Source organism: Rhagoletis zephyria, unplaced genomic scaffold (assembly GCF_001687245.7).
Source record: "Rhagoletis zephyria isolate East Lansing unplaced genomic scaffold, Rhagoletis_zephyria_1.1 Rzeph_scaffold_05853, whole genome shotgun sequence".
NCBI classification, from domain to species: Eukaryota; Metazoa; Arthropoda; class Insecta; order Diptera; family Tephritidae; genus Rhagoletis; species Rhagoletis zephyria.
This window is the reverse complement of record NW_016162936.1, coordinates 6137-33303: the sequence shown is the minus strand read 5'-3', so window position 1 is coordinate 33303 and position 27167 is coordinate 6137. Positions and strand designations below refer to the sequence as shown.

The window sequence follows — 27167 nt, the reverse complement described above, 5'->3', positions numbered from 1 at the left end:
TTTTTTTTTTTTTTTTTAAATCCCCACAAATGACAAAACGGTTTAAGCTTAAAAACTTTGTACAAAAATATTAAAAAAAAAAAAAAAAAATTTTAACGGAATCGTAATATGGAGACTTTTGATGCTGTTTTTTTTTAACTTTTTTCAAAGATTGGTATAGAAAAACTTGAATAACTGAACCTAAACTCTTCCGATTTAGACTCGTGAGGTATCATTGAAAAGGTATTTCCTTTTTTTATTTCTTTGCCAATAAACTCATTCAAAGGATAAAAGAAAAAGGTGAGATGAGCGAACATCATTCAAAGTGGAATTAAGATGTGCTGGTATTTGAAAAAAAAAATTGGCACACGAATGATTTTTTTTTGCACATAAATAAAAGTAGCGGAAAAATGCCTCTCTACCGATTACTACCGATTAGTCTAAATCAGAATAGTTTTGGCCAAGTTATTTAAGTTTTTCGTAAATCAATCTTTGAAAAAAGTAAAAAAACAGCAGCGAAAATCTCATTATTATGATTCCGTTGATAAAATTTTTTAATATCTTTATGCAGATTTTTTAAGCCTAATTTGTTTTGTCATCTGAGGGGACGTTTTTCAAAAAATTCTTTAAGAAACTATTTTTATTGATAAAAAAAACTCAATTCTTGGAGGTATTTTCAAATCGGTCCAGCTCGCTTAACTCTTAATATTTTTCCCAAAAGTTTTGGTGGACGTCTTAAAATATAGTAAGTTTTGTAATACCGGCGGAAAACCGTAACTTTTTTTGGTGATGCAGTCTAATGTACATACGTATTGCTTAAGGCCTTCATGGTATAATATTGGAAAATAAATAATGTAAAGTAATTTAACTATAAAAAGGTGCATGAATGCTAATTAAGACATATTTTTTAATGTGGTTACTAAATATAAACACAAGTAAAATTAAAAAAAGTTAAAAAAATAAATAAAATACTTACAAAACACGAAACAGCGACTATTGCTCATATCGTTACATTAATTTACAAAGGTCCTAATCAACACTTTTTTCTCAAAACTACAGATTTGGGTAGAATATATCAGTGGTCGCAAGCAATAACCGCCTAAGTCGACTTATGAAAGAATGGAGTTATATTATTCAACCCCTATTCCATGCAGACGTGAAATCCCCAACTCGCCAGCTATTTAGGCCACTTAAAAAGTTATTGGCAAACATACTTTGGGTTTCCCCATAAGGCTATCATTACAATCCAATTTTTTTAAACGCTGTTTCTCGAATTCAGGTTTTTAGACTTAGGCCCTTATTGCTTATGACCACGAATATTAAACTAGATCTTCTCTAAAAATTGTAAAGTGTTAGTTTCAAATACAAGGGAGTCAGTTCACTTTTAAAAAGGCCTGTCTGTTGTTTTTGATTTACTTTTTAAAATGTTTTTTTGCTTCTTTTGTAAAATAGAAAATTTGCTGATTAGGGCTTTTGTGAATTAAGTTAACGATATATAAATGAATACATTTGTACATTAGCGTGGTCCAAAAAAGCATGTGAAAAGATAAAGTCGGTGTTTCAATGCCCTCACCCCCAAGGATAGATATACCGAAAAAACAGCGGTATAGTTTTTTTTTTTTTGAAATATAAAAATATTAACAGGTCGCTCAATGCGCTCAAAAAAAAGATAGTTTTCCTTGAAATGGTATAGAATTCTTGAAAAACAATATCTTTCGATCGGAAAACTTTTTTTCTTCAGGAGACTGCCCATAATATTACCCAATTGTTTATTGTTTCATTATTTAATATTAGCGATTTTTTTTGGGTAAAAATAATTTATAAATGAAACTAGTTAAATAAATAATTAAGTATTGTTATTGGAAGTCTCATGATGAGAAACTATGTTTCCCGAATTAAAAATATCGACTTTCAAGAATTATATAAGATTTCTACGAAAACTTTTTGCCATATAAAATATATGGAAAACTTTGAGCGACCTTTGAACATTTTTTGATTTCAAAATAAAAAACAAGTGTATAGTTTTTTCGATATAGAACAATCCTTGGGGGGTGAGAGCATTCAAATGCCGACTTTACTTTTTTTTTGATCACAAAATAATAACTCCGAATTAAAGAATTGATCCGGATTAATGCTCGTCATCTGTCTATCGAAATGGTAAGGTGGTTTAAGGTTTTGAAGCCATACTTATAGCACAACTATCGCCACTTTTTTACTGTGCATTCATCACAAATGTAACAATCAATCAAATCAATCTCTCTCTCTTTGACTGCAGAGTAAATAATAGAATAATGCTTAAACAAAAATCAGTGTTCAAATATCTCGTATAAAATGTTGAAACACTCAATAAGACTAAAGTAAATTTTCAACAACAAATTATTTGGTGAGTAAATATGTATCTAAGGTCCCAATATGGAACAAATTTTCGTCAACCCAGCAGAAAATCTGTAATTGTTTCTTGTGTGTACAACTAGTTTAGCGTTACTTGAGGACCATTTCGGATCGAGCTCGGCATCATTGCGGAACTAGTTCTCTATTGTTTGAGGGTCATCTTCGGACTAGTTCTGGACCATTCCAAGTCTAGTTCAGGAGCATTTCGGAACTATTTCAGGCCGGTTCGGGACTAGTTGAGAACTATTTTACGACTAGTTCGGGAAAATTTGGGAGCTAATAAGAGATCATTTTGGGGCCGTTTTAAGGCTTGTTCGAGATCATTTAAGGACAAGTTCACGACTTTTTCTACCGTTTCGGGGCTACCCATGATCTTTCACGACCAGCTCATGAACATTTTCGACTTTTCACGATTTTTTCAGAGCGACTTCAGGAAAATGTTGGGACTAGCTCGGGGTAGTTTTAAATTAGTTACGAAATGAACTATTCCCAAAATGGTTGAAATAAAATTTATGTTTAATTTCTAACCTAACCTTTAATGTTTGTAACTGAATCATTACGTATTTTTACGTAGATGATAATTCTTATGAAGGGTTTTAAACAATTTCAGTGCTGTGTTTTACTTTAGAGTGGAAAGTAAACATACTTAGATAAATTATGTAGTAAAAATTAGCCGCAAGTCTAGGCAATCTCAGAGGAAAAGGACATTTAACCTTTGTAGTAGATAACATTGGATAAAAAAATAAATTTCCTGCGACCCCCTATGTAGAAAAATTTTAAGTACGACGTTTTGTAGCCCATTAAATTTTAGTGTAAAAATGTGCAAGTTTCAAGTTACTAAAAATTTGCGCTAATTTTGTGTAATTGTTTTTGCCGACAAGTCGGCGGCCGCTGTGGTGTAGTGGTAAGCAGTGCGTGCTTCCACTTCGCAGCGCCTGGGTTCAAGCCCTGATCAAAGCAACATCGCAAAAAAAAATCTTAGGAAAAAGATTTTTTCTTAACAGCGGTCTCTCCTCGGCAGGCAATGGCAAACCTCCGAGTGTATTTCTGCCATGAAAAACAGCTTCTCATAAAAACACAATCGCCGCTCGGAGTCGGCGTAAAACTGTAGGTCCCTCCCCTTTGTGTGACAACATCAAGGCGCCCGCCACAAATCGGCGGAGAAACCCGGCCAAAACACCAACATACGTGTAAGCGCCAACCTATTCTTATTATTATTATTATTATTTTGCCGACAGTATCACACACATCACAGTTTTTCTATACAAAGTACACTCGACAATTTGATTTTTTTTTATATGGAAAGCACGGTCAACAAAAAATTTCCAAAAATCAAAGCAATTTTTTTAGTAACTTGAAACTTGCACTTTGTTATTTCAAAATTTAGTGGGCTGCAAAACTTTGTACTAAAATTTTTTTTTAACGAAATCAGATTAGAAAGTCGCAAATCTGTATACGGATTTATTGAATTTTCTGGGGTTTTGCAAAAAGTTTAGAAATAAACGACGGATTTTTATTTGTTATCCTCTTTAGATCAGATATAGATCATCAAATATTTTGGGCTGCCAAAATCGGCTAAATCTACTTGTGTGAGACTTTTTCACATCAAATTTCAAGATTACCTGGCAGTCGTGCCTGTTTTTTTCTTACTTGAATAGTTCAGAGGCTGTAACTCAAATCAAACCATGAAAGATTTTTCATTCATCAAAATTTATAGCAGTCCATTAATGGTGTGAAATTTCCGAATTGTCTAATAATTCCCGCTTTATTTATTTATCAAACACGTAGATATGAGACAATGTATTTCTAGTCCCAGTTAATATATGTATGTACACATACATACATATGTACATATTACACAATGCGAAAATACCACGCCGCGCTCATCTGTTATGGAAAGCTTCCACAGATAGCACCAGCGAAAGAAAACATCTCATTTGATATACATATGTACATACATACGTACATATGTACATATGATGAATACGAAGTTGCAATATTTACATAAGTACATATGTACGTATGAATAAATATACGCGCATATCAAAATCGGAATTAAAATAATATTCGAAATATAATAGACGCCAAATTTGCTAACTAAAATCAAACTATTTTTTATTATTTATATATGTATGTACATAAAAGCGCTTGTTTGTGTATGTATTCCCAGTGGGAAAATGAGAATGCATTGCCTTTTTCTACCAAGAAAATTTCGTGCAAACGTAGTTAACCTTTTTGCACTACGTTTGCACGAAAAGATGCATCGCAATGTAAGCGAGCGAATGATGTGAAGTTTTGAAATCACAAACAAAACAAAAAGTTTGAAAACTAACTCAAGTATGTTTTTTTTTCACGTTATCTCAGCAGCTGCTGTAGCCGAATGGATGTGTGTTCGAATGTCGTGTTGTTGGTCACGGGTTCAAAACCTGTGGCACGGACTTTATTTTTTATTTTTATTTTTAACCGACTTCCAAAAAAGGAGGAGGTTATCAGTTCGTCGGAATCTTTTTTTTTTTTTTTTTTTTTTTTTTTTTTTTNCAAGGTAGTGTCTCAGAGGTGGTCCCATACTAATTTGGTTTAGATCCGATCATTGGATCATGAAATATATAGATATATATATATTTTTTTTAAGTCGGTTTTTTTTTGCTAAAAATTACTTGTTTTCTTTTATTTTTTCTTTCATTTTTTTTTACATTCTTTTTATAGTTTCGTAAATTGACAAGCGACACATTACCTTCGTATGACATCGCTGTGGAGAAATTCTTGCATCTTTTCGTGCATAGGTTATATAGGGGTTACTTTTTCCCACTGGGTTGTTTGATCAAAATGCAAGCATTTCTACATGCATACATATGCATCTATATTTATTTTCATTGTTTGTTTAAAATATATGGAAAATCCCATCAAATTTGAATGACACTCAGCCGCTATGAATTTTGCATGTTTACACAATTTACGAATGTAAACAAATGAAATGAAATGAAATTAAATCGTATAGATATATTGGTGGCATTGTGCTGTGGCTGCACATTGGCCCAATTGCTCTGCAAAATACTAAAGGGGCGACTTTATATGGGCCCCTACTGACTGGCTACATACATACATACATCAATTGAAGAGCGCCTCATTCAACCCATTTGTTAAAANTATGCTAAATGGGCGACTTTATATGGGCCCCTACTGACTGGCTACATACATACATCAATTGAAGAGCGCCTCATTCAACCCATTTGTTAAAACAAGTATGTACATCAAAAAACAAATGTACCTAAAATAAATTGTGCCATGTAAATACATACATAGTTTACTCAATGAGTAGCCCTTGTTACCGCTGCACTGTGGGTAGTATACTAGTAAATAGGTGACTCCACAGTTGTATGCTGCCCGCATTTGACCACAAATTCCAATTTCAAATTTATGCTTCTAACATTTTTTCTGTATTTATTTTACCTTTTGTTCGCTAATATACACTTTGTTCATTTGTTGCGCATTTAGTTGAAATATGTATTTCTTCTTGTAGTTGGTGTTGTTTTTTACACACTCATTGGCTCATTGGCTCATTGGTTGCTTGCTTGTTGTCGCATTAGTATTTAGTTGCTGTGACTACTTTTGTTGGAATGCCAACTTTTAGTGCATAGGGTGTGGCAAAATTTCAATTTACATATTAACCTTAAAAGGCCCCCCATCTATGTATGTATGTGTGTATGTATGCATGTGTGTGGTTGTTGTGTATTTCACCAATGCGGTAAAGCTCATCTCATCAGGACGCTTAAATTTAGTACATTGATGTGCGTTTAACGCATACGCTACGCTACAACGCTTAGCGTCTCACAGAAGTGGTTGCTCACTAATTTATTGCATAAGTTTTCGTAAGCTATGCTCATTTTGAGCGCATTGAGATGTGTGTGCGCGCTTGTAGTATATCTTCACTGGCTCTTCGTCGCTCGCAATTCATGGGTATTGTTTGTTTCCGCATATTTACATAAACTTTTTGGCAACTAAATATGAAGCGCCATCGATTTGGTAAAGCTGCATATTTATCCGATGAGTTTAGTTGCGTTCGCTGAAAGGGGTTTTGTGGAAAAGTAAACAAAGAAGTTCATTTAAATTTTTATTATTATAATGTTTTACAAAAAAAAAAAAAAAAAAAAAAAAAAAAATTCATTCTTTTNTATTATATTGATAGTTTAGCTATATATAGAATATCAAAACCTCGATACAACAAAAAATGCAAAATTTTGGACAAAATCGTTATGTGCATAGGTTAGTGCATTTTTTTTTAATGACAGGTCTCTAACCGTCAACTTATTGAGAATTCGTTCTTTAGGGGCTTTTGAGTCGACACTTTGCTATATATTTATGGTGAAATTTTGTACGGAAAATTTCATAACAACGATGTTTTTTCAGGGGACTCAGCAATTTTTTTTTAACCTTAAACTCCCGTAAGCAGGACAATGAGAAGCAGATGCTTCCTACCTATGCTGCTATAATATGGGTCAGAAGTGATGGTGAGACTTACCGCTTGAGCTCCACCAGTATCGAAATGTGCACCTTATTTAACTTTTAAGAATTGCTTAGACTAAAAAAATTCAAACACCTTGCTTTCTAAGGTTTTTGCACAACGCTAAGCTGCCCAGAGGCCCATCTTTCCAGCAGCAGATGCAAATGTGGCGACAGCTTTCCAGTGTGCTTTGTCTGGTCAGTTAATCGGTGGAGCCCAAATAAGCTTCATTGCAAAAATATTATGCTGCGATCCAAAGGGGTATCAGGCACTGCCGACCATATCCGAGCGTATTATCAAATACCCAAGGGCCTTAAGTGCCGCATGGCTATCGATATACAGCTGCGGTCAATAAGATAGAAGCAAAATTAAAAATGATATAGTAGTTGTTTATTTATTTATTTTAGATAATAAAATAACAGAAACCATATAAATAAAGGTTTCAGGGTTGCACAAAGTCCACAAAAACTATTTAAATTTAAAAAAAATTCACAAAAATTTCACATTTTCAAAATTTTTAGATAATTTTTGGGTATGCAGCTTTTAGCACATTAAATTTTAGCACAATAAAGTGAAAGCTTATAGTCACTAAAAATTATCGTTAATTTTTTTCCTAAAAATTCTGAATAAAAAGTTTGAAATTTTGAGGATTTTTTTTTTTAAGACTGATTAGTTTTGGTGAACTTTGTGCAAGCTTTGAAACTTTTATTTATGTAGTTTCTGTTATAGACCGAACTATAATTAACGGTTATTTTCAGTCCTTGCTTAATACTCGTGGCTTTATATTTATTTCATTACATTATTTTGTTTTTGCCTATAAAAAACTAAAGTACCATTTTCAGTATAATTAGTGGCTTTATAAACATTTCGCAAAGTGTATTAAGATTTTGGGCCATATGGTAAAAATTTCACCAATTTTAAAAAAGAATTAAAATGGAAATGATTGGCCATCTCGGTTGGATCGTACCATTATAGAATATTTTAGTTGAGGCCGTTAACAAAAATCATAAAACTTTTGCACAGTAATTGTGCATTCTACCCGGTAATACATGTCGTATACGCAACATTCAATATTTTCTAAGAAGTTTTGTCCCGTCACATACTATACAAAAAAACTGCTGCAGTACAACAAATTACTTATCTACATTAGTTGCTGTAACTGGAATAAGTATTTTTTCTTTATACAAAAATCTTGATTATTTTTATGCTCTAATTTCTACGATCAAGTTTACACCTTTTTGGTAAATTCAAATTTATATGAAACTATTGGCATTTCAGTGCCACAATTAGTGCGGTTTCACACGCTCCGATTTCCGTTTAATCGGCAGCTGGGTTGCTGGCTCAAATCGTATGTATGGTAGCTATTAGTGCTTTCCAATGTGCCGTTGTTCGCTGACAAACATTTTGAGCCAGTTAACCGGCGACCAAATCGTATGAAACGGCACTTAGCAAGTACCACACTTAGTAGGCAAACGTAGGCGTTGAAAGAGCTGGAGGCTAGAACGTGAGCGCCGATAAGTACTGGCTGCCGAACTCTGCGACTGAGTTAACCAGCATTTGTGTGTTTATTAAGCAAATATACTAACTACTAGTTTACATAACTAAGCACAAAGAATTTTGAAAGAGTTTTGAGACCGTTAAAATGGCTAGGTTTTGTATTTTTACTGAATGAATTAAATGTACTACTCAAACAAATACGGGTGTGTCCAAAGTCAAATAATAAGTTATGTTTAATTTTCACTTAAGTTAAAAAAAAAAGTGCTAATGAGCAAATAAAGTTTTTGAGTTAGTAAAGAACAAGACTTTCCAGCCATCAATGAATTGGTCTGTTAATTTTTTGTTTGGCTTAGGATTCGGATTTGCAGTTTGTGCGCTTCATGCTCTCACTAACTAACGTAACAGATATAATTGAGTATATTCAGTTCTTTTCGTTTAATTTAGCTAAGTACGGCCAAAGCTGCTAGGGTGTTCGATTATTCGACTTTTTTCGAAAACCGGTTTTCGAGTTAACCGAAATAAGGCAATTAACAAAAAAAATAGTTCTTAATTTTTAAAATCAGAAAAAATATGGAGTAGCGTACCAGATTTTATTTAAGAGCAAGATTGGTTAAACAGCGCGTGCTTGCGTTTTCCACGAAATAAAAGGAAAACGAACAAAATATAACGAATTTACAGTGAATTTTTAGATGCAGTTTTATATATACTAGAGTGCCAGTTACTGTCGAAATTCGACAGTTTTTCTAGTTTTAGAAGCCTTGGAGAGGTTTTCTAACTTAACACGTAGCAAAACTTATACGGTACAAATTAACCAGCCGGAAAATCTTCTGCTTTGGAACTAAAACGTAAATAAAATTTTTTTTNGATGAAAATCCCGGTTTATTTGATTACAAAACTCGGGTTTATTCGATAGTCGAAAAATCATTTACCCTTCGCCCCTTTTGTTCAATGTTCGGTTAACACAGATCGGAGGAAGAAGCTCCGCTTAATTATAACCACTGTCGAAATCGTCGATAGCACTGGGATGTAGTGATAACCAGACATTTAACAATCGGCCCTTAGCCTTTTTTCCGCTTAGTCGTATAATTTAAATTGACATAAATTAAAAAGTAAAAGAAAAAAATCAAGCTTTAAAAGAATTTCTGCTCAAAATATAAAACTTTATCACTGGCGTATTACAAAGTGTTCTACTACATACATATATAGGCATATATATATACACATGTAATCTGAAGGCAGCTGTAAAATCAAGCATTGTGAATCTCAAAATTAATTAGTTACAATTAAAAAAGTTGACATGAATATTTTTTCATAAATTGATGTACATACTTATGTATGTACATATATGTAGCTTACCCGGATTTGAAAGCAAGTTGTCATTTTATGGTCTACGCCTAACTAATCGCTGCCTAAAATTTCCATTCTTATTAACTTTCGTTCTTAAGCTAGTAATTTAATAGCCCACAGGTGAGTAACAGGTTTTTTTTTTATTGCTAGACATTTTCCCTTTCTTGTATACCGCCTGCAGAGGCTTATATTTGACACTTTTGCCCAAAAAAAAAATACCCTTCTTTCACAATTAGCATAATTTATATATGTAAAATTAGCCATAAAAAATAAGTCATGCGATCAACGTGCTTTACTCACACCATCCTCAACTACAAGTTCTTTTCAAAAATTTCCAAACAAATTTATAACAAAAACTACAAAATTAGCAAATAAACTTACCGGGGACTTTTATATCTTCGCTTCAGGTTTTTTTTACACATAGTGAAAAAATTATATGTAAGAGATGAATACGTATGTATGTATGTATGTATGTGCGTAGAACACAATGCCTGCAAAGTCAATAAACGTGAGTTAAATACAAATCTTACGTAATACCGGTTTGTGCGGCTTTAAAAATTTTGATATTTATTTTCTTTATTTGTATTTGCAAGAAAATAGGTAGCGGATGCAAATGTAAAATCGTTGTTTAAGTGATTCGCGTGCAGCTGGTATTGTTTCGAGACGTTCTTGTGTTCACAAGTCGCTCATATGATATTTATCCTTATTTGGGGAATTTTATAGATTCCGCTTTTGATTAATGCCTACACTAAGAAAAAAGCAACACGAATTTTTCAAATAGCGGTATTTTTGGTTTTTCCATGTTAGCGATAAGAAATTTTTTAACAGAAAAAGTATTTTGTAAATAAACTTAAACAACGCCACTCTGTGTGTTGCAAAAACGCATATCGTTGGCTTAGTTCGCAAACGTGATAAGTCCACTTTTTATGTAAATTGAGATTTTGATGCAGAAAGATAGCATAACTGAAAATACATCATTACCAAAAAAGAAAATTACCGTAATGTCGTTTTTACTTGTTGTTATGCATTGGTACGCAAATGTGCTAAGTCCAAAAAAATCCCAAAAAATATATATACACGTCTGTCCGTGTACACGATAACTCGAGATATCTCAACGAAATTTGGTATGTAGGTTGCCCTTTATCCAAGGTAAGTTGGTATTAAAAATGGGCGAATCGGAATGTAACCACGCCCATTTCCGATATAAAGGTATTTTCTAAAAATGCAAAAACTACGATATTTCAGTAAATATTGGATGCAAATTGTTCAAAATTAGTATGTGAAGTAGAATTTTTGTAAAAAATATTATTATTATTTTTGGAAAATGGGCGTGACCCCGCCAACCTATTATGAAATGCTGTATCTCAGTAGCCCATTCACCAAACTCGGTACGAGCCTTATTTAGGGTCTAGCTAAGAAATCTGTTAAAAATCTAATTCACTTAAAATCGATGATCGCGATAACCACTCAGCAGAAAATTAGATTATGATACATTTTTGGATAATGGGCATGGCGCCGCCCACTTATGACCACAAATGTGTAACTCGGTAACCGATTTATCAATTTCTACCAAACTCGGTGCACTTAATAAACCTGGTACGGAAAAGCAATTCGTTGAAAATTATTCAAATCGGACCAAAATTACATTCGCTTCCCGTATATCTAACGGTAAATTTCAAAAATACGGAAACTGATATTTCAATAACTGAAGACGCTAATTTACTTCAAGTTAATACTTACAACAATCTCTTAACAATAAATAAGACTGCGTGACACCGCCCACTTTATGACTACAAGGTGTATTTCGGTAGCCACTTTAGCGATTTCCACTAAACGTGGTTCAATTATTTCATTGAGTTTAACTCAGGATATTATCGAAAACGTTTGAAATCGGGAAAAAAGCCCCTGCTTACGACAGTATTTGATACCTGCGCCGGGTATATAAAGTTCGGTTTCGCCCAAACTTATACCTCTTTACTTGCTTTTAATTATTTTCTTTTATAAATGGTACATAAATTTACGACTTAGAATAGTTATTTTTATTAATAGCAATGAAATAAAACTGTATTAGGTTATAATTCATTTTAAAACAATAAAATATATTAAAACTAAACAATTAAATCTTTTAACAATAAAAAATAATGGAAAAAAGGTTGATAGAAAATGTGTTAAGTCCACATTAAAAGAATAAAATCTTAAAGAGAAAATGTGGTAAGTCCTAAAAGAGCCTATAAGTCTGCAACAGCTTTATTTGGAAATTGGCCGATTATTGGTACTAAAACAAGACGAACTAAGGAATAAAACTGCATTTACAGATTAGAAAAATATTGAAAACAAAAAAAGTTAGACGGTTTTTTGTCCCTCTTGAAAAAATAAAAAAAATGGACTTAGCACGTTTGCGAACTAAGCCAACGATATATATATTTGAAAGCAGACTTACATGTTGTGGCTGTAGCTAAGTACGCAGAGATGCTTGCTACATTTGGTTGCTGCATTTTATTTCAGTTCATACATGGCGTATGAGTAACATTCTTTCCTGTCTGTCGTGTATGTATGTACATATATGTTACCTGCCAAACCCGATCTTAGGACAAACTAGTTTGCTTATAAAGGAGTGCATATAATTTTTAAAGTTTTTAAGATTTCGATAGCTTTAAAAAAAGATCTTGGAAAAAAGAAAATAAAAATGTTTAAGTAAATTTCTTACTCTAAAATTAAGGTGGCAACCCTATTTCGAAATACGCTGCAATGAATGGCACATATCTTGAGCGTAAATGTGCTGTTTATACATATAAAAATGCTAATAGAAATTAACAAAATAAAAATTTGTATTACATAGAAGCGTGGCAACCCTGATCGAAAATATATTCTGATCAAAGCTCTCAACAATACCTTACATTTGATATCCATATTGCGATGTTTTAGATAAATTGCGTAAAATCGAAAATAAGTGGCAACCTTAAACTATTATCCTAACAGATAACATTTTGTATATAGGGAAAGCATTGTTTATAAACCTTCTCTTGGTACCCATGAATAGTAATATATTTTTTTCTAAACAAAAAATTAAATAAATGTGCGTTTCGAAATAGGTGGCTACCCCATTTAAAATATGTTTGATTTAGCGATCTTTAAAATATCTGCCATTTTATACCTACATTATGATGTTTTAATTAATTTGTAACTAATTTCGAATAGGTGGCAACCTCATGCGAGTCTTCTTGGAGATAATGCCTATTCAGATAACCTTAAAACCCAAAACAGTATCCGCGTACAAAATTTCATCAAAATCATTAGAGTCGTTTCCGAGAACCCTATGCATATATACAGTGACTCAAACAAATGACCACGTGTTGATTTTCTTCAAATATTTGTATTGTTTTTTCGAGCTAAATTTATTTAGTAAATCACAGTTTCACAAAATTTAGGAAAATTCAACAAAATTTCATCAAAATTTCAACTTTTTATTCTGATTTTTCTGAAGTTTTATAGCAACTTTAAATTTTCCTTACAGTGTAATTTTTATATACAATTTTTTTTCATTGTGTCTACTCTTCAACTCTATATTAGACATTTTTATCATTTTTTTTTTTTTTATTAGTTTTTTGTGTGTTAGGTATCTGTAATGCATGCAAACATAATCATAACGGCACACATATACCTTTGCTAATTGCTAGAGTTCTACTGCCACTCCTTTGAAAAATGATAATTATGATGTCTTTAAATAGTATTTTTTTTTTTTTCGTAAATTTCATGCAACTCACGTAAGCTCAGAATGCTACTGTTTAACTTGCAAGAGCCGTTTCAAGTGATTTAAAGTGCGCAATCGGTTCATTCATACATATGTACATATGTATGTACATATTTATGTGTGTACATGAGTTTTTACTCAAAGGTATGCAAGTATTTATTAATCTAAATTCAATAAAAATGCTCAGCGATCTGCTTGTGATTTGTTTATGACATAGATTCCATGAGCAACGAAATGTCAAAATAATCTACATATTTGTTTATAAAGGAAGTGATTAATTGCATGAAAATAAAACTTATAAAAAACATAAATTTAAAGTTGGAAAATTAAATTTCCAAGAGCTATGTTATATAAATAATTGATTTGTATGTTTGTGAATGCCGCTTTTCTAATCACAATACGCATATGCATCTCAATAAAGTGATCTAAATAAATATAAAAATGTCTAAAACAATATATAAATTTCGACAGCAAAAACTTAAGAGAAACTTGAATACATAGTTAAGTGTGCTGTTATTTGAATCAGTAACGTCAAATAGATTTTACGCTTCATTTATCCTAGCATGCATGGAAATTCTATATGCGGGTACTTATCCACACACACACATATATATTTTTGGTATGTAGGCTTAATGTATATAGATACGTACATAGGTTCGTACGCATATACATACGTTTTGCCTAAGGCATATCAGCTTGTTATGTTATCAAAACTTCTATTAAAGCAAGGCAAACTTTGGCGCATAAAATTTACAGCGGAATTTCTAAGTTTTCAATCTGTTTCGAAAAGTAGCGCTTGCATACTTAAGTATAAACGATTTAGTCAAAATAGTTCATACAACGTAGTCGAATGGGTGAGTGAAAGAATGTACCCACTTACAGACGTAGCCATCGAAATAGATGCATATACCGACGTTAGTAGTTGTATGGAGCTGGAGATCGCTCGTCAGTTCGTAGAGATGCCTTCTGATTTGCCTAGGAGTTGGCTCTGATTGGAGCAAGTGACTGTTGGTTTGCTTTTTACAATAGTAACCCAGCTGTAGTTGCTTGCTGAGTAGAGTCAAGAAAGTTGGAAGGAATAGCCATTTAATTTCAAACACAGTTCATCAATGCCATCGCAGAGCTCCAATAGCAAGCAGTCGTAAGTGTATAAGATAACTAAAACCCCAGCTGGTAGCTGACGTAGCTTCAAGATACGAAGTTTTGATCTCAAGAACTTCGATAATTTGTGGTACACCGCTTCGGTATCGTGGGGAGAGCAGCCTTGAGTAATAAACGGTGTCCAAGGTTTTCGATAAGTTTATCGCTAAAAGGACTAGTAGGGAAGTGCTGTGGTGATACTGTGGACTTTGCGGAAATCATGTGGATGAGGAGCTTGTTTTAGGGTACCACGTAAATTTTAGGAGGGAGATATCGGATGATAAGACTTGACTTGTTTGGCGTATTTCACGATTTTAAGTAGTACTGGTTCACTGGTTTTTGGCAGGGTGTGTGACCTTGTGGGCACTCGACATTTGGCCGTATCCACCGTAGGATTTTGGTTTAGCAGCGTGGCAGTCGCAGTAACCCAACTCAGCCTATTCAATTGTTCTTGTGTGTACATGTAGAACCTCCAATACCAATAAGTTACTACTTTAACATTAATTCGCATATGTCTGTAAGTATTTTCGCGTGCGTAGTGATTCTTCTTCGAACCGTTTTCGATTTCAAGGTGAATTCAATAAAAATTGATTGCAGCCTAAGTGACTCTAATTGTAGTTACAAATTGCACATTAACATTTATTTATGTACTTACACACCTACATATGTACATATGTGCAAATTAGCATGCTTGTAAGTACTTAACAAGACATGGGTAAGCTCTTACTTACAGGGTTCGTATTTGCACACACATGTGCAGCACATCCTAACATTTTAAGCTCACACACGTGTGCTGTGCATATAAAAAATTAAAAATTTGCTCACATCACATGTGTGTGCCGTTTGGTAAACAGCACGGGCACATGTGTGTACTTTCTTTTTATTAATGTAAAGCACACGCACATGTGTGTGCTATGCGTAGAGAAACTTATACACTTCGAATTCTAACTCAAATCTTAAAATAATTTTTTAATATGTTTTCTGTCATATAAAAAACAAATAACATCTCACTTTTTATTGAATTGTCTTTCAAAAAATAACGTTTAATAAACAAATTCTTTTAAAAATATATTATGTGCATGTGCATGGGCTGAAATTTGTACAAAAATCGGCTCACACACATGTGCATGTGCTTAATAACAAACAGCACACACTTTTCTGTGAGCAGAGTTTGTTTTCCACTTATGCACACACATGTGTATGAGCAGTGAGTACAAGTTGAATGTGTTTCTGGCGTGTGTGTGAGCAGAGCATGTGTGTGCAAATACGAACCCTGCTTACTTATGCTTGTATTCAAGGCAGCTTTTCATTTAAGTTTCTATCGACTTACGTGCCACGCCTATTCGCAAATGGCGTGTTGCATTATTCATCTGGCCGTTGTAATAGATGCGTACATAAGTATGTACTTGCTGCCTTGTTATTGCTATGAACTTTGTTTTGTAGAACATGTAATGAAGTTATAGTTTTAATTACTTTGCTAATTGCTTAATTTCATGTAAGCGATAATGTAATTAATTAGCCATTTTAATGTGGCTTTTATGCTCATTGACCCACTTTCCCACTGATGCATGGACACATGTACATATGTTTGTAGTAAAAAAATATAAAAAATAAAACGATTACTTGTTCTGTACAGAAGGATGAACCTCGTAAGTAGCTCTGTGCCGTATGCTTTGCAACAGTCATTTTCAGCGCTGGATGGCTCCAACGGTCTTTCCACTGCTGCAAGCATTTTCGCTTTGCTCTTTCCTTCGCTTGCTTAACTGTAGTTGCAACTATTTTTCTTGCCACTATATCAATGGGGAGCAGTGTCCTGCGATTATCAACGCAGCCTTCTTTGAAGTTGTTCAGAAGGCACAGCATACTCTTATAACGGCAATTTTATACAGGGAACAGTACTCTTCTGCCAACCGTTTAATTATTTAGCACGGCCGCTCCCACTATTAATCTACCCTTCCGGAAACTGAACTGCATTGCTGATAGTTTTTTCCATGTCACAAGCGCTACTCCTGTTCTGTTGTTAATTATACGCTATAATATATACTATACTTAAAGGGTTACGTCACCCTGAAAAAATAAAAAAAAAACAAAAAACTTGTTTCTATGAAAAAAATACTACATACTGTTAGGATATTTTTACCAATTCGCCATTCCGAAATTCAGAGTACTTCAAAAGTTGCGGCAGATAGAAATGTGAGTGGTAGAAGAGCGCCGAAAGGCGGTGAATTATTCATTTATTTTGTACTTTTCTCGAAACGACTTTTTTCAAACTGGTGTACAAGATATTCCAAGATGTACTAGACTAGAGATTTTAAATATTTCAAATACAAGTATTTAAAACACAAAGTACAAATTTTTCATTTAAATACTTTTTTGCAAGTGTATTTTTTATTTGTATTTTAAAGACTTTTTCCACTCTTCATTATTCGTCATATCCGAAATAGGTTCCCTTTTCAACAATGTCTTTAATTTGATTGACATTTTCAAATTCCAAGATCCAAAAACGTAATGCCTTGCAAAGCGCATTTTGTTGCATTTTGCTGATAGGCGGTTTTGTACTTTAAAGGACGATATGTACATATGTAAGTATGTATGGCGTGCGCATATATTTCGGGCACGGGGTGTATATATGTACATACATATGATTTCAAGAGTATTTTGAAACATATTTGTGTTTGAAAATATGTACGTATTTGAATTTTGTATTTTTGTATTTTTATTTCATAAACTTTTTGTACTTAATCGTATTTTGTATTTTAAATAGTATTTTACAAGTATTTTTAACATTCCTGTTACAACTTTGTTTATAGTTGACTCGACGTCCCGTTTTTTCCATAAAAATTCATGTATGTTGCACAATCCACTGCCATTTTTGCAAATTAAATTTTGTTTCTACGTTGCGCCATAGCAGTCATCTTCTGAAATTAGAGTTTTTCAATGTAATCTTGATGACTGATTATTGAAATCTTCGCCATTTTATAATAACAATTTTTTTCGGATGCAAAATAAAAGTGTTTTATTTTATAAATTTAATATCTGCGCCAGGAAAAGAAATGTTTTTTTCACATATTTTTTCGACCGTTATGTGCAAAATGATTTCCTGCCGGTATTTCTATGTTGGATAGGATAACTTAGCGCTGCTTTATCTATATATCGCCTGATGATTTCTGTGCTCGCCATCGAGATAAGTTTGATAACTCGGTTTGGAATGACATAGGAACCTGAAGATTGTCGGCCAATAAAACCATTTAAGGAACGATAACACTCTATCGGAAATATTGTTGGACCCAAAGAATTCTGGTCTACTTTTCTAAATAGACTCTGGATACACCTGCTGGCTGCTCTTTATGGCTAAGGCTCTTTCGACAGTTTCGCCTCTTCTTGTTGCATTGCTTAGAAATTTTCTTCTCATTGAGCATCGCAATCTCTTTTAAAACCGGCTAAACCTAGTCGTAAAGAGAGTTACTCTTTGTCTGACGTACTTATGTACATATGTAGCTACCAGCCAAGTGATTTTACTGTTGAAGTACTCTGTCTTTGGTCACCCAGTGATACGAGCATAATACATACTTACCCGTAGTATTACTTACGTACACACACTTGCAGAAAAATATTAAAAATATATCTACACATTTTCACTAAATGCATTTATGTTAACCTTCTTCTAGATTTTAACCGATCTGGTTCAAGGCGAATTCATGCAACTTGGCTCAAAGGAAACCGAAAATGAACGATTCGCGCACTACCTGACCAAGACATACAGGAAGACGGCCTCACTCATAGCGAATGCGCTGAAAGCGGTAAGTAGGCGGCGCAGTCACGAGCAAAAAAAAAAAAAATCAGCGATAGTGGAGCAAATTATATAATAGGGTGGTTTCTAAAATATCAATATCTAAATTTTGTATGTTTTGTTCTACAAATGTATGTACATATGTACAAAATAAGGACTTTCACGAAAATCGAAAAATTTTGAAACAATTTTTAGGGGTCGCTATCGAAGTTTGAAATTACTACAAAGAAATCACAAAATTTCGAAAAAAATTCACGTTCACCAGCTATAACTTAGTGAATTTTGGTCCGATCAAAATGAATGCTATGTCTTTTTACGCCTTTTTTTAATTGTCTTTGCAACAAAGTATGGATCCCGAAAAAGCTTAGTGAATTTTGGTCCGATCAAAATAAATGCTGACTTTTTACGCCTTTTTTAATTGTCTTTGCAACAAAGTATGGATCCCGAAAAACCGAAAAACGAAAAAATAACATTTATCTAAAAAAAAAGATTCAAAAGTTGCCCACAAAAAATTAAGAAATGCGTTTGTGCTCAAGCAGTCTATAATAGACATGAGTTTGAAAAATGCCGCACTCATTCCGAAAAGCTTAAACCAATGACCGTCTTTGGAGCTTAAAATTTCATGGTGAATCCATTTGGCGATGGATAAATGGATATATGTAAATAGTATTCAATGATATTTCAAATTTATTAGATACAATTTTTTTCAATTTGTGGTAGCGAGCCCTAATTTTTTTTTTAATTGTTGAAATTGGAAGTCTATATTTTGTACCTACAAGGAAATATAGGGGTGCCCCATAAAAATTTAGATGTTAATATTTTAAGGAACACCCTAATTCATATGTACACACATAATAGGTATATAATATAAATAATATATGTATATATATAATATATTCATATATATATATCGTCGATGTTATTGCAAAACTGCCCATCGGCCAGTTGCAAAACCGCCTAAATCGTGGTTGTGGCAAAAATGAGATTTGTTAACACTGAACTCCAGGCATCGAGATTTATGCATAAAAATGGTTAAATCGTTAGTAAAACAACAGATTTGTAAAATAATAGCTAGAGAAAATACCGCCTATCAAGGCAATGCCTTCAAAGAATAAACCGTTTTTTCGCTTTACTGTAAAATTTGAGTGCCGTTAGATAAGCGGTTTTGCAAAACATCGACGACACAGCGCATATGACTGATTGACTTATCGACGGAATGAGCCTACGCTTGGGCAAGTGCTTGATATGCAATGGTACGAGTACAAGCAAAGAAAATGCCTTCGATGCAGTGATGCGTGCGCCAGCTACCAAACGAAAAGAAAAAAAATGCACAAAAACCCACGACGAGCCAAATTGAATGCCATTTTAGTGTTTTGTTCACTTTGGTATACTTTTTTTTTCAATGCTGCATATGCGTTTTCGTCCCCCCCTGACACGATATTAGTTGTTTAAAGTACGTAAGCGATTATTTTCTTAAGTTAATTTTTTACAATTATTTTCTTTTTACCTTTTTGGAGTTTTTAGTACTTATTTTAATTAAGTTGCTTATGATACTTCTCTTAATTTTTGTTATTTTTCACCATTGTAATATATGAAATTTTAACATTTCCCCTTAGGTTTCTCAACGCCTAAGCAATAATGCTTTTCTTCTGCTCTCTCTTTTGTGTCCTATTTTTTTTTTCTAAACCATTTTCATTTGTGTTACCCGCAGACGGCCGTAATCGCTGAAGCTGATGAAAACATCACCGAATTGGCATTCCAATATGGCCGCAATGTGGGCTTAGCGTTTCAGCTGGTCGACGACATGTTGGACTTTGTCTCCTCCGCCGAAACAATGGGTAAACCAACGGCTGCGGATCTAAAATTGGGACTCGCCACGGCGCCGGTGCTCTTCGCATGCGAAAAGGTAAGGCTGATTTTTGTAATTAAACTTATGTAGGTATGCACATTAGGGTGCTTTACTCTGCACACAAAGAAAAAAAAAACATCGGTACGGTTTTTCTATCGGAATTATAAAAGTTATATTTTAAGGCTTGCGACAATTTTAGAAAATTTTGAAAATACCTAAAAAATTTAGTTATTTATAAAAAAAACTAGTTTGTAAAAATATTTTATATTTTTTTTTTAAATCATCTCAGATGGAATAGTTTAAGCTTAAAAGATGTACACAAAAATTCAGGTACTTTCAAATTAGTTTAGTTCACCTAATTCTTAATGTTTTTCCGAAACATTTTGGCGCTAGTCTTAAAATATAATAAATTTTATATAATTTCTGTGGAAAAACCGCAACTTTTTATATACTTAAATGTTCAAAAGCTGAAGGTTATAGAGACATTTTTTTTCTTTTTCCATTCTTTCGACTTGAAGTGTCTGATTAATAGGCTCCATGTTATTTAAATTCAACTCGACACTTCCGTATTCCTCCTCCAAACACACACATGAAATAATTTTGACTTGCTTGAAAAGTAAAAAAAGTATTCTGATTTTTTTCCGAATAACGTCAACAGCATTGATTCACTACTCAATGCCGCCATATGTATGCATCTTTAAACGCTTTTTGTAAAAGTCACTTTGCAATGCCTAAATGTCAAGACAAATTACATGTTAATGTTTCTTCTAGTCAAATAAATCTCTACATAAGCGCTTACTTATGCAATTTTAGATGCATTCATGCTCGCCATTAAACGCTTCCTTATGTTCTCTAGCTGCAGCTGTCTGAAGCATATTGATTGTTTATTTTTGAGCTGTATTACACTTTAATGCATTTATTATACTCGCTCGATTGCTCGATGCGATTGTAGAGATTTATGGCCTTCCATGTTTAAATTTGTTTTGCTGACCTTCATTGAGCGTTAAGTGTATACTTTAATTTATAATTTGTTTCGAGTTGTGTTTAGTTTGGCAATCGTTATTGCATCGAAGCGTTACGGGAATATTTTTAATATGCACTTTACTTGTTAAAGGATTGGTAGTAGGGTTATTATAAAAAATTAAATGATCAGCATTTTGCTAGAATTCATCATCTTTTTGTTTTAACCGGGTCAAAATCACCACTTTTTGTTAAAAATTTAGCAAGCAATTTTTTGTTGAAGGACTTCTTAACTAGCAGTACCAAGTTCATAACAGTGACGGTTAGAGGGTAAAGCTATACTACAGTGAATTTAAGTATACTTTTTAAAAGTTATATATTTTTTTTCGGGAAGTCAAACCGATATAGTGAAACAAATTTTATGACATTTTGAAGACAATAAGAATTCTCTGTAACTGTAGCGCATATTTTTCGAAATTTTTTTGTGATTTTTCGGTGCTTTTCAGTATTTTTTTCATGATTTTAGGATATTTTATTTATATAGGCTTTGATAGTTACAAAGTGAAATACCTGTAACTTGTGATAATTCTGGTTTTTTGTGATTTTTCGGTGCTTTTCAGTATTTTTTTCATGATTTTAGGATATTTCATTTATATATGCTTTGATAGTTACAAAGTGAAATACCTGTAACTTGTGATAATTCTGGTTTTAGGAGATTTTCTAAAAAAAATTTTAGGTATCTTTCAGAAATAGAAACGATTTGTGATTTTTCAAGAGCTCCAACGATCTTTTGGGATAGACCGTATATCTTCTTTACTTTTCCGGACCCTTAAGGATATTTTAAATTTTCTTAGAAATCTGTGGGATTTCTCCATTGATTTTTGCGGCAGTTCTCGAGATCTCTCTAGATTTTTCTCGTTATTTTCTAAAATTTTTGAAATTACTCCGGCACTTTTTCGGAATCCATCGGGATTTTTTAGAATCTTCGCAATTTCTTCGCAATATGTCCTAATTTTTTCCAGAAATTTTTCCGATTTCTTTGAAGATTTTTTGAGATATTTCTTCAGGACATATTATTTTCCGTATTTGATTAAAAAATGTAATGATTCTGGTTTACGATATTTTTGGCGAGATTTTTAAAAGTATGTACAGTTTTTTTTTGGACTTTTCGAAACTTTTCGTTTACTTTCGGAAATTTCGGGTATATTTCGGAATTTGTTGAAGTTGTTTAAGAACTTCTCTGGGTTTTTATATTTATAATTTTTTGGAATATTTTTTCGTTGCCTTTAGGGAACGTTATATTTATTGTTTAATTTTCTTAAAAATTTCCGAAATTTATTTTAATTTTGTTGGGGAATTTTCGCAGCCTTTTTGGATATTGGCTTGCATTTATGGTACATTTTACAAGATCTTTTTTGAGATTTTCTTAGAAGGATTTTTCAAAATTTTTCGCAACTCAATACGAAGTTGTTGAGAAGCCCTATTTGAAGTTTCGCAGGCAGCTAAATTCCACGCCAGAGGGTTTCTAGGGAGTGTTGATGAATTATGATCCAACATGTCTAAACCTTATTTAGTCTTGCCAAAGCTGAGATGATGCCATCTCTTCATTCTTCAAGCAGCTATGGTAATTGTAGTTGGAAACGATATTACAACGTACCGCAGGGGTTAATAATAAACAAGGCACAGCCAGGACCCCCGTCACAACCAAGAGTTGGCACATAACCAGCTGCAGAATTTTCTGTGAAATGAGCTGCAAAAATCGTAACCTGTGATAAACGCATAGTTTGTTACAGAAAACATCTCCAACGACCCAGCCCAAGAGTTTTCTAAAACTCTTGCATTTTTTTATCAAATGAATACTCGTTACGCCTTCTGCTTTAATTCAATTCTATTAAAATGGCTTCATTCCAACAATTTTCCAACATGCTCTTGCAGTATTTCAAATGCAATCCAAGTTATAAGAAATTATTAAACATTAAAATAGGAATGACTCAAATTGAAATAAAATATAAACGAATCAAATCGATTCTATGCAAATCCGTAAACGATAGTAATTGGCAGCGCATCGCACAGTGCATCATAATGTCAGCTGACATCACATATTATGGAATTTTGCACTAAGTACTACGCTGCCAATCTCCAACCCCCACACGCGCCACTCCACCCCATTATTCCGTAACCGCAAAGTCCTCCCTTTCCTGCCATCTATGCAGTCAAATGTGCCACTCTTCATTGCACATCACCACGCAGTGCAGTCAAATTGAATAGTTTTGCGAAAATTGATATGCGAAGCTATTTGTGCGTACGTGATGCGCACAATAAACCGTACATATACATATGCCAGCCGGTAAGTGGGTGTAAGGAGTGCAAAATGATTTGCTAGTATCAGGAGCAGCGACAAGCGGTAACTAAGTACGTATTTAATGTTTTGTACGTCAATCGAGTTGCCTGCGTACCAGCTGTTGACAGTCATATGTATATTAACAGCTGTGACAACTAACTGCTATGCGACTGTTATAAGACGGCGGCAACTAGCGCATCGCCGTTGCAATGGCGTTTTAACAACTTGTATGGTGTCACTCAATCGGACTGAAATAGTGCAGTGATTTCTTGAAGGCGACACTACTTACTTACTTACAGATTATGCGATTATATCGACAATTACGCCGCAACGAGAATGTCACAGCGCGATTGGTCCTTTTGCCACCGATAAGCATTTGAAAATGGCTTAGTTTTGGGCGCTTTAGATTGCCTCAAACCTTTTTGTGGATGATTTCATTGTTAATTTGCCAATAGTTTGTCTTTAATGAAATGACATTTCTTTGCTCTTCCTTTGTGTTCTAGTGAATCTTTTTTGCTGTTGAGGTTACTGGAAAACTCATTAGCCAATTGAATAGCAAGCAATTAATTACTGTTTGAGACCGCTGCATTAAATTGAGCTTTAACCTTGAAGGTTAATTGCTTATTTTTTGCTGGCAGTGGCTTTCTCGTTAAAAGAGCTTTTCGGTAGCTGCAAAGTCTCTTGATCAAATCAAAATTACATCCTTTTTGAATTATTACTCCTTATACCAATATTTGAAATGCAAAATAGAAAAAGATGAGCTCTGTAGTAGGCGACAAAGATTACGCGAGGAATACTCGAGCAAGTGTTCATGTGTTGGTTTTTTTTTTAATATTCGCAATGTTTTTCAAGCTTCTTATAAAAAATATTGTTTATACTTTAACCAAGACCATATATGCAAATCAAAGTTTAAAATAGAGAAATATCCAATTTTTTTTTATTAAAATGTGGAAATTTTTAATATGAATTTTAAAAATATTTTTCGGTATGCAATCTTATTGCCTACAAAATTTTAGTATAATAAAAAGCAAGTTGTAAACAAAGCATGTCCGACGATTTTTTTTTATATCTAGAAAATTAGCAATACCTTAAAAAAGAGATTCCTAAAATCAGCCGTGGTTATAGCTTCTTCACACCGCCACTTCATTTTGCACACATTTTTACAGAAATTTGTTGATTTTTTTTTTTAAATATTGCACTAAGTTTGAAACTTGGATTTGCATGTTTTTTTTGTAAAAAAAAAATTAAAATTAAATAACTAAGCTTAGGTTTACTTTTTTGCCTTTTATTGTAATCTTTTGATTGTTTTTTGAGCTCTAGGCCAAGGCGTTCTACAATATTAGTTAATCTAGAACTTAAGGGTGTTTACTTAAGTAATGAGGCTGAAAATGTTGCATAGTGGTACTAAATCAATTTTTTTTTTTCAGAGTGAGAATTAGAATTTGTCTATATGGAGCACCGCTTAAACTTTTCCGGCATTAAATAATGTCTTCGATAACATTCAATATTTTGTTCTTTTCCATTTTGCAGTACCCCGAGCTAAATCCGATGATAATGCGGCGATTCAGCGAACCTGGCGATGTTGAACGTGCCTTCGAACTAGTCCACAAATCGCACGGACTCGAACAGACGCGCTTCTTGGCCAAAAAGCATTGCATCGAAGCGATACGATTGTCACAGGAGCTGACCGAGTCGCCATACCAAAAGGGTCTGCAAGTAGTAGCGGATTTAGTCATTAACCGTATGAAATAATAGTTTAAGTTTGGGTACTGGGGGGTAGATGGTGCAAAAAAAAACAAAAAAACGCAACGATAAAAAAATTAATATATACTTATACATAAATAATATGGGTGGCTTTGCCAATCAATCAATCAAACAAAAAAAAAAAAACAAAAGAAAAGATTTATAGTTTCAAAACAACTATACATTTATATACCTTATTATAGCTGTAATTTTAACAACAATAATTATAGAACGAACAAAAGAGTCCAAAATAAATTATAAATAGATTTTATATGCAAATATAAGGTAAAATAAAACAAAAGGAAATATTCGAAAAAATACGACGAATCAAACTTTGTTAAATTTAACAAAAAAAAAACAAACTACTACATATTTGTATTTATGTTTGCACATGCTTGATTTGTTGCAAATTTCGCAATAACAAAAGCAGACCAAAATACAACAACCAACCATCAAAACATGAATCGAGTTAATATCCAGCATAACGGCATAAATCGAGAAGCATGAAATATTTTTTTGTAACCGAAATATAAATTTAATAATGTTATACGTTAGTATGTATGTAAGTCTTGTTGACACTGTAAATAGTTAATAGTAATTTAAAGAAGAACAACAAGAAGACATTTTATGCATCCGCTCAGTTGAACAATGAATCTGTATATAAGGGCCTATACATACATATAGTACGTACATACATAGATAGTTATTCACGTATTTTGTGTGAAAACTAATAATAAAAAATAAAACAAAAACAAAAACACTTAAAAGGCCAGCAAACAAAAGGTTATAGCAAAAAGCGAGAAAGTTTGTTAAATATTAAATTTAATTTGTATATAAGCCAGATTGTAAAGAAGAAATTGCTGTACATACATACATATGTACATACACAAATGCATAAATATTGTACAAATGTAAACAGAAGCAGTCGGAAGTGGTTAGCATTAGGTTATGTAAAAGAAATTATGACAAATGTGTTCGTGATTTACTAAAAAAAAAAAAAACGGAACTAAAGATATTTGATTTGAGAGAGAATTTTTTATATTTGTATGTACCATATGCATGAAAAGAAGAATTAGTAAGGATTAGAGTAAAATATGAAATATATTTTCAGAAAAAAAAAAAATTTATAAAAATTTGTTAGGGACATTTATTGCTCTACATGCGCGCTAAAGGTGGATAAAGTTGAATTTCGCCAAACAAAAGTAAAAATATAATGGAAAACATTTCTAGAAGCAATTCTGGTTTAAAAGTTGTTGCAGAAATTTTGAAAAATGTATGCAATAGCGCTTGATCCATATTACTTAACCAGCGGTGAAAGTGTGCGCATATACATTTTAGTCAATCTTTAGTTTTTATAATTTTGTTGAAAAGTAAAAAGGAAAAATATTAGTTTGTTTCTCTTCAGTTTAATGGATTAAAAAAAGTTGTTTTATTTTTGTATGTAGTCAAATAGCTTATGCAAAAGATAAATGTAAACTTTTTAAAAGATGATATTTTTGTGTCAATTTAATTGATTCCGTTTTTTGAAAATCTTACTATAATATTTAAATTAAAAATTTATTAAAATTGAACTCCTTTTAAAAACTTTACAAACTAATTGTAATAAATTTACAATTTCAAAAAGTGCGTAAATAAATAAATTATACAAGAAAACTTTCTAACGCATGTATTTTACAAATGTTGACCAGAAATTGTTTATACAAAATCGTACAGCAATGTACGAATTGTTATTATTGATTAAAGAATAATAAAATGTATGAAAACCAAAGTAAATTGTTTGCGTTAAATTTGTTAAGGTAAGGAAAGGCAATGTAACCGTGTAATTTAATTAAAATTCTAGTGTGTTTGTAGCTCTCATTTACAAGTTCGCATTGCTTA

General features: G+C 32.8%; 1 protein-coding gene across 1 annotated transcript in view; it reads left to right on the top strand.

Annotated features, from left to right (window-relative positions):
- LOC108372543 (decaprenyl-diphosphate synthase subunit 1-like) overlaps positions 1 to 25350 on the top strand; it is a 30905-nt gene extending 5555 nt beyond the window's left edge. Inside the window, exons 2-4 of the mRNA XM_017628263.1 lie at positions 18275 to 18406; positions 20108 to 20302; positions 25077 to 25350. Of these exons, the coding sequence (XP_017483752.1) occupies positions 18275 to 18406; positions 20108 to 20302; positions 25077 to 25298 (549 nt within the window). The 3' untranslated portion in view covers positions 25299 to 25350. The remainder of the gene's footprint in view (positions 1 to 18274; positions 18407 to 20107; positions 20303 to 25076) is intronic.
- Positions 25351 to 27167: the final 1817 nt, after the last annotated feature.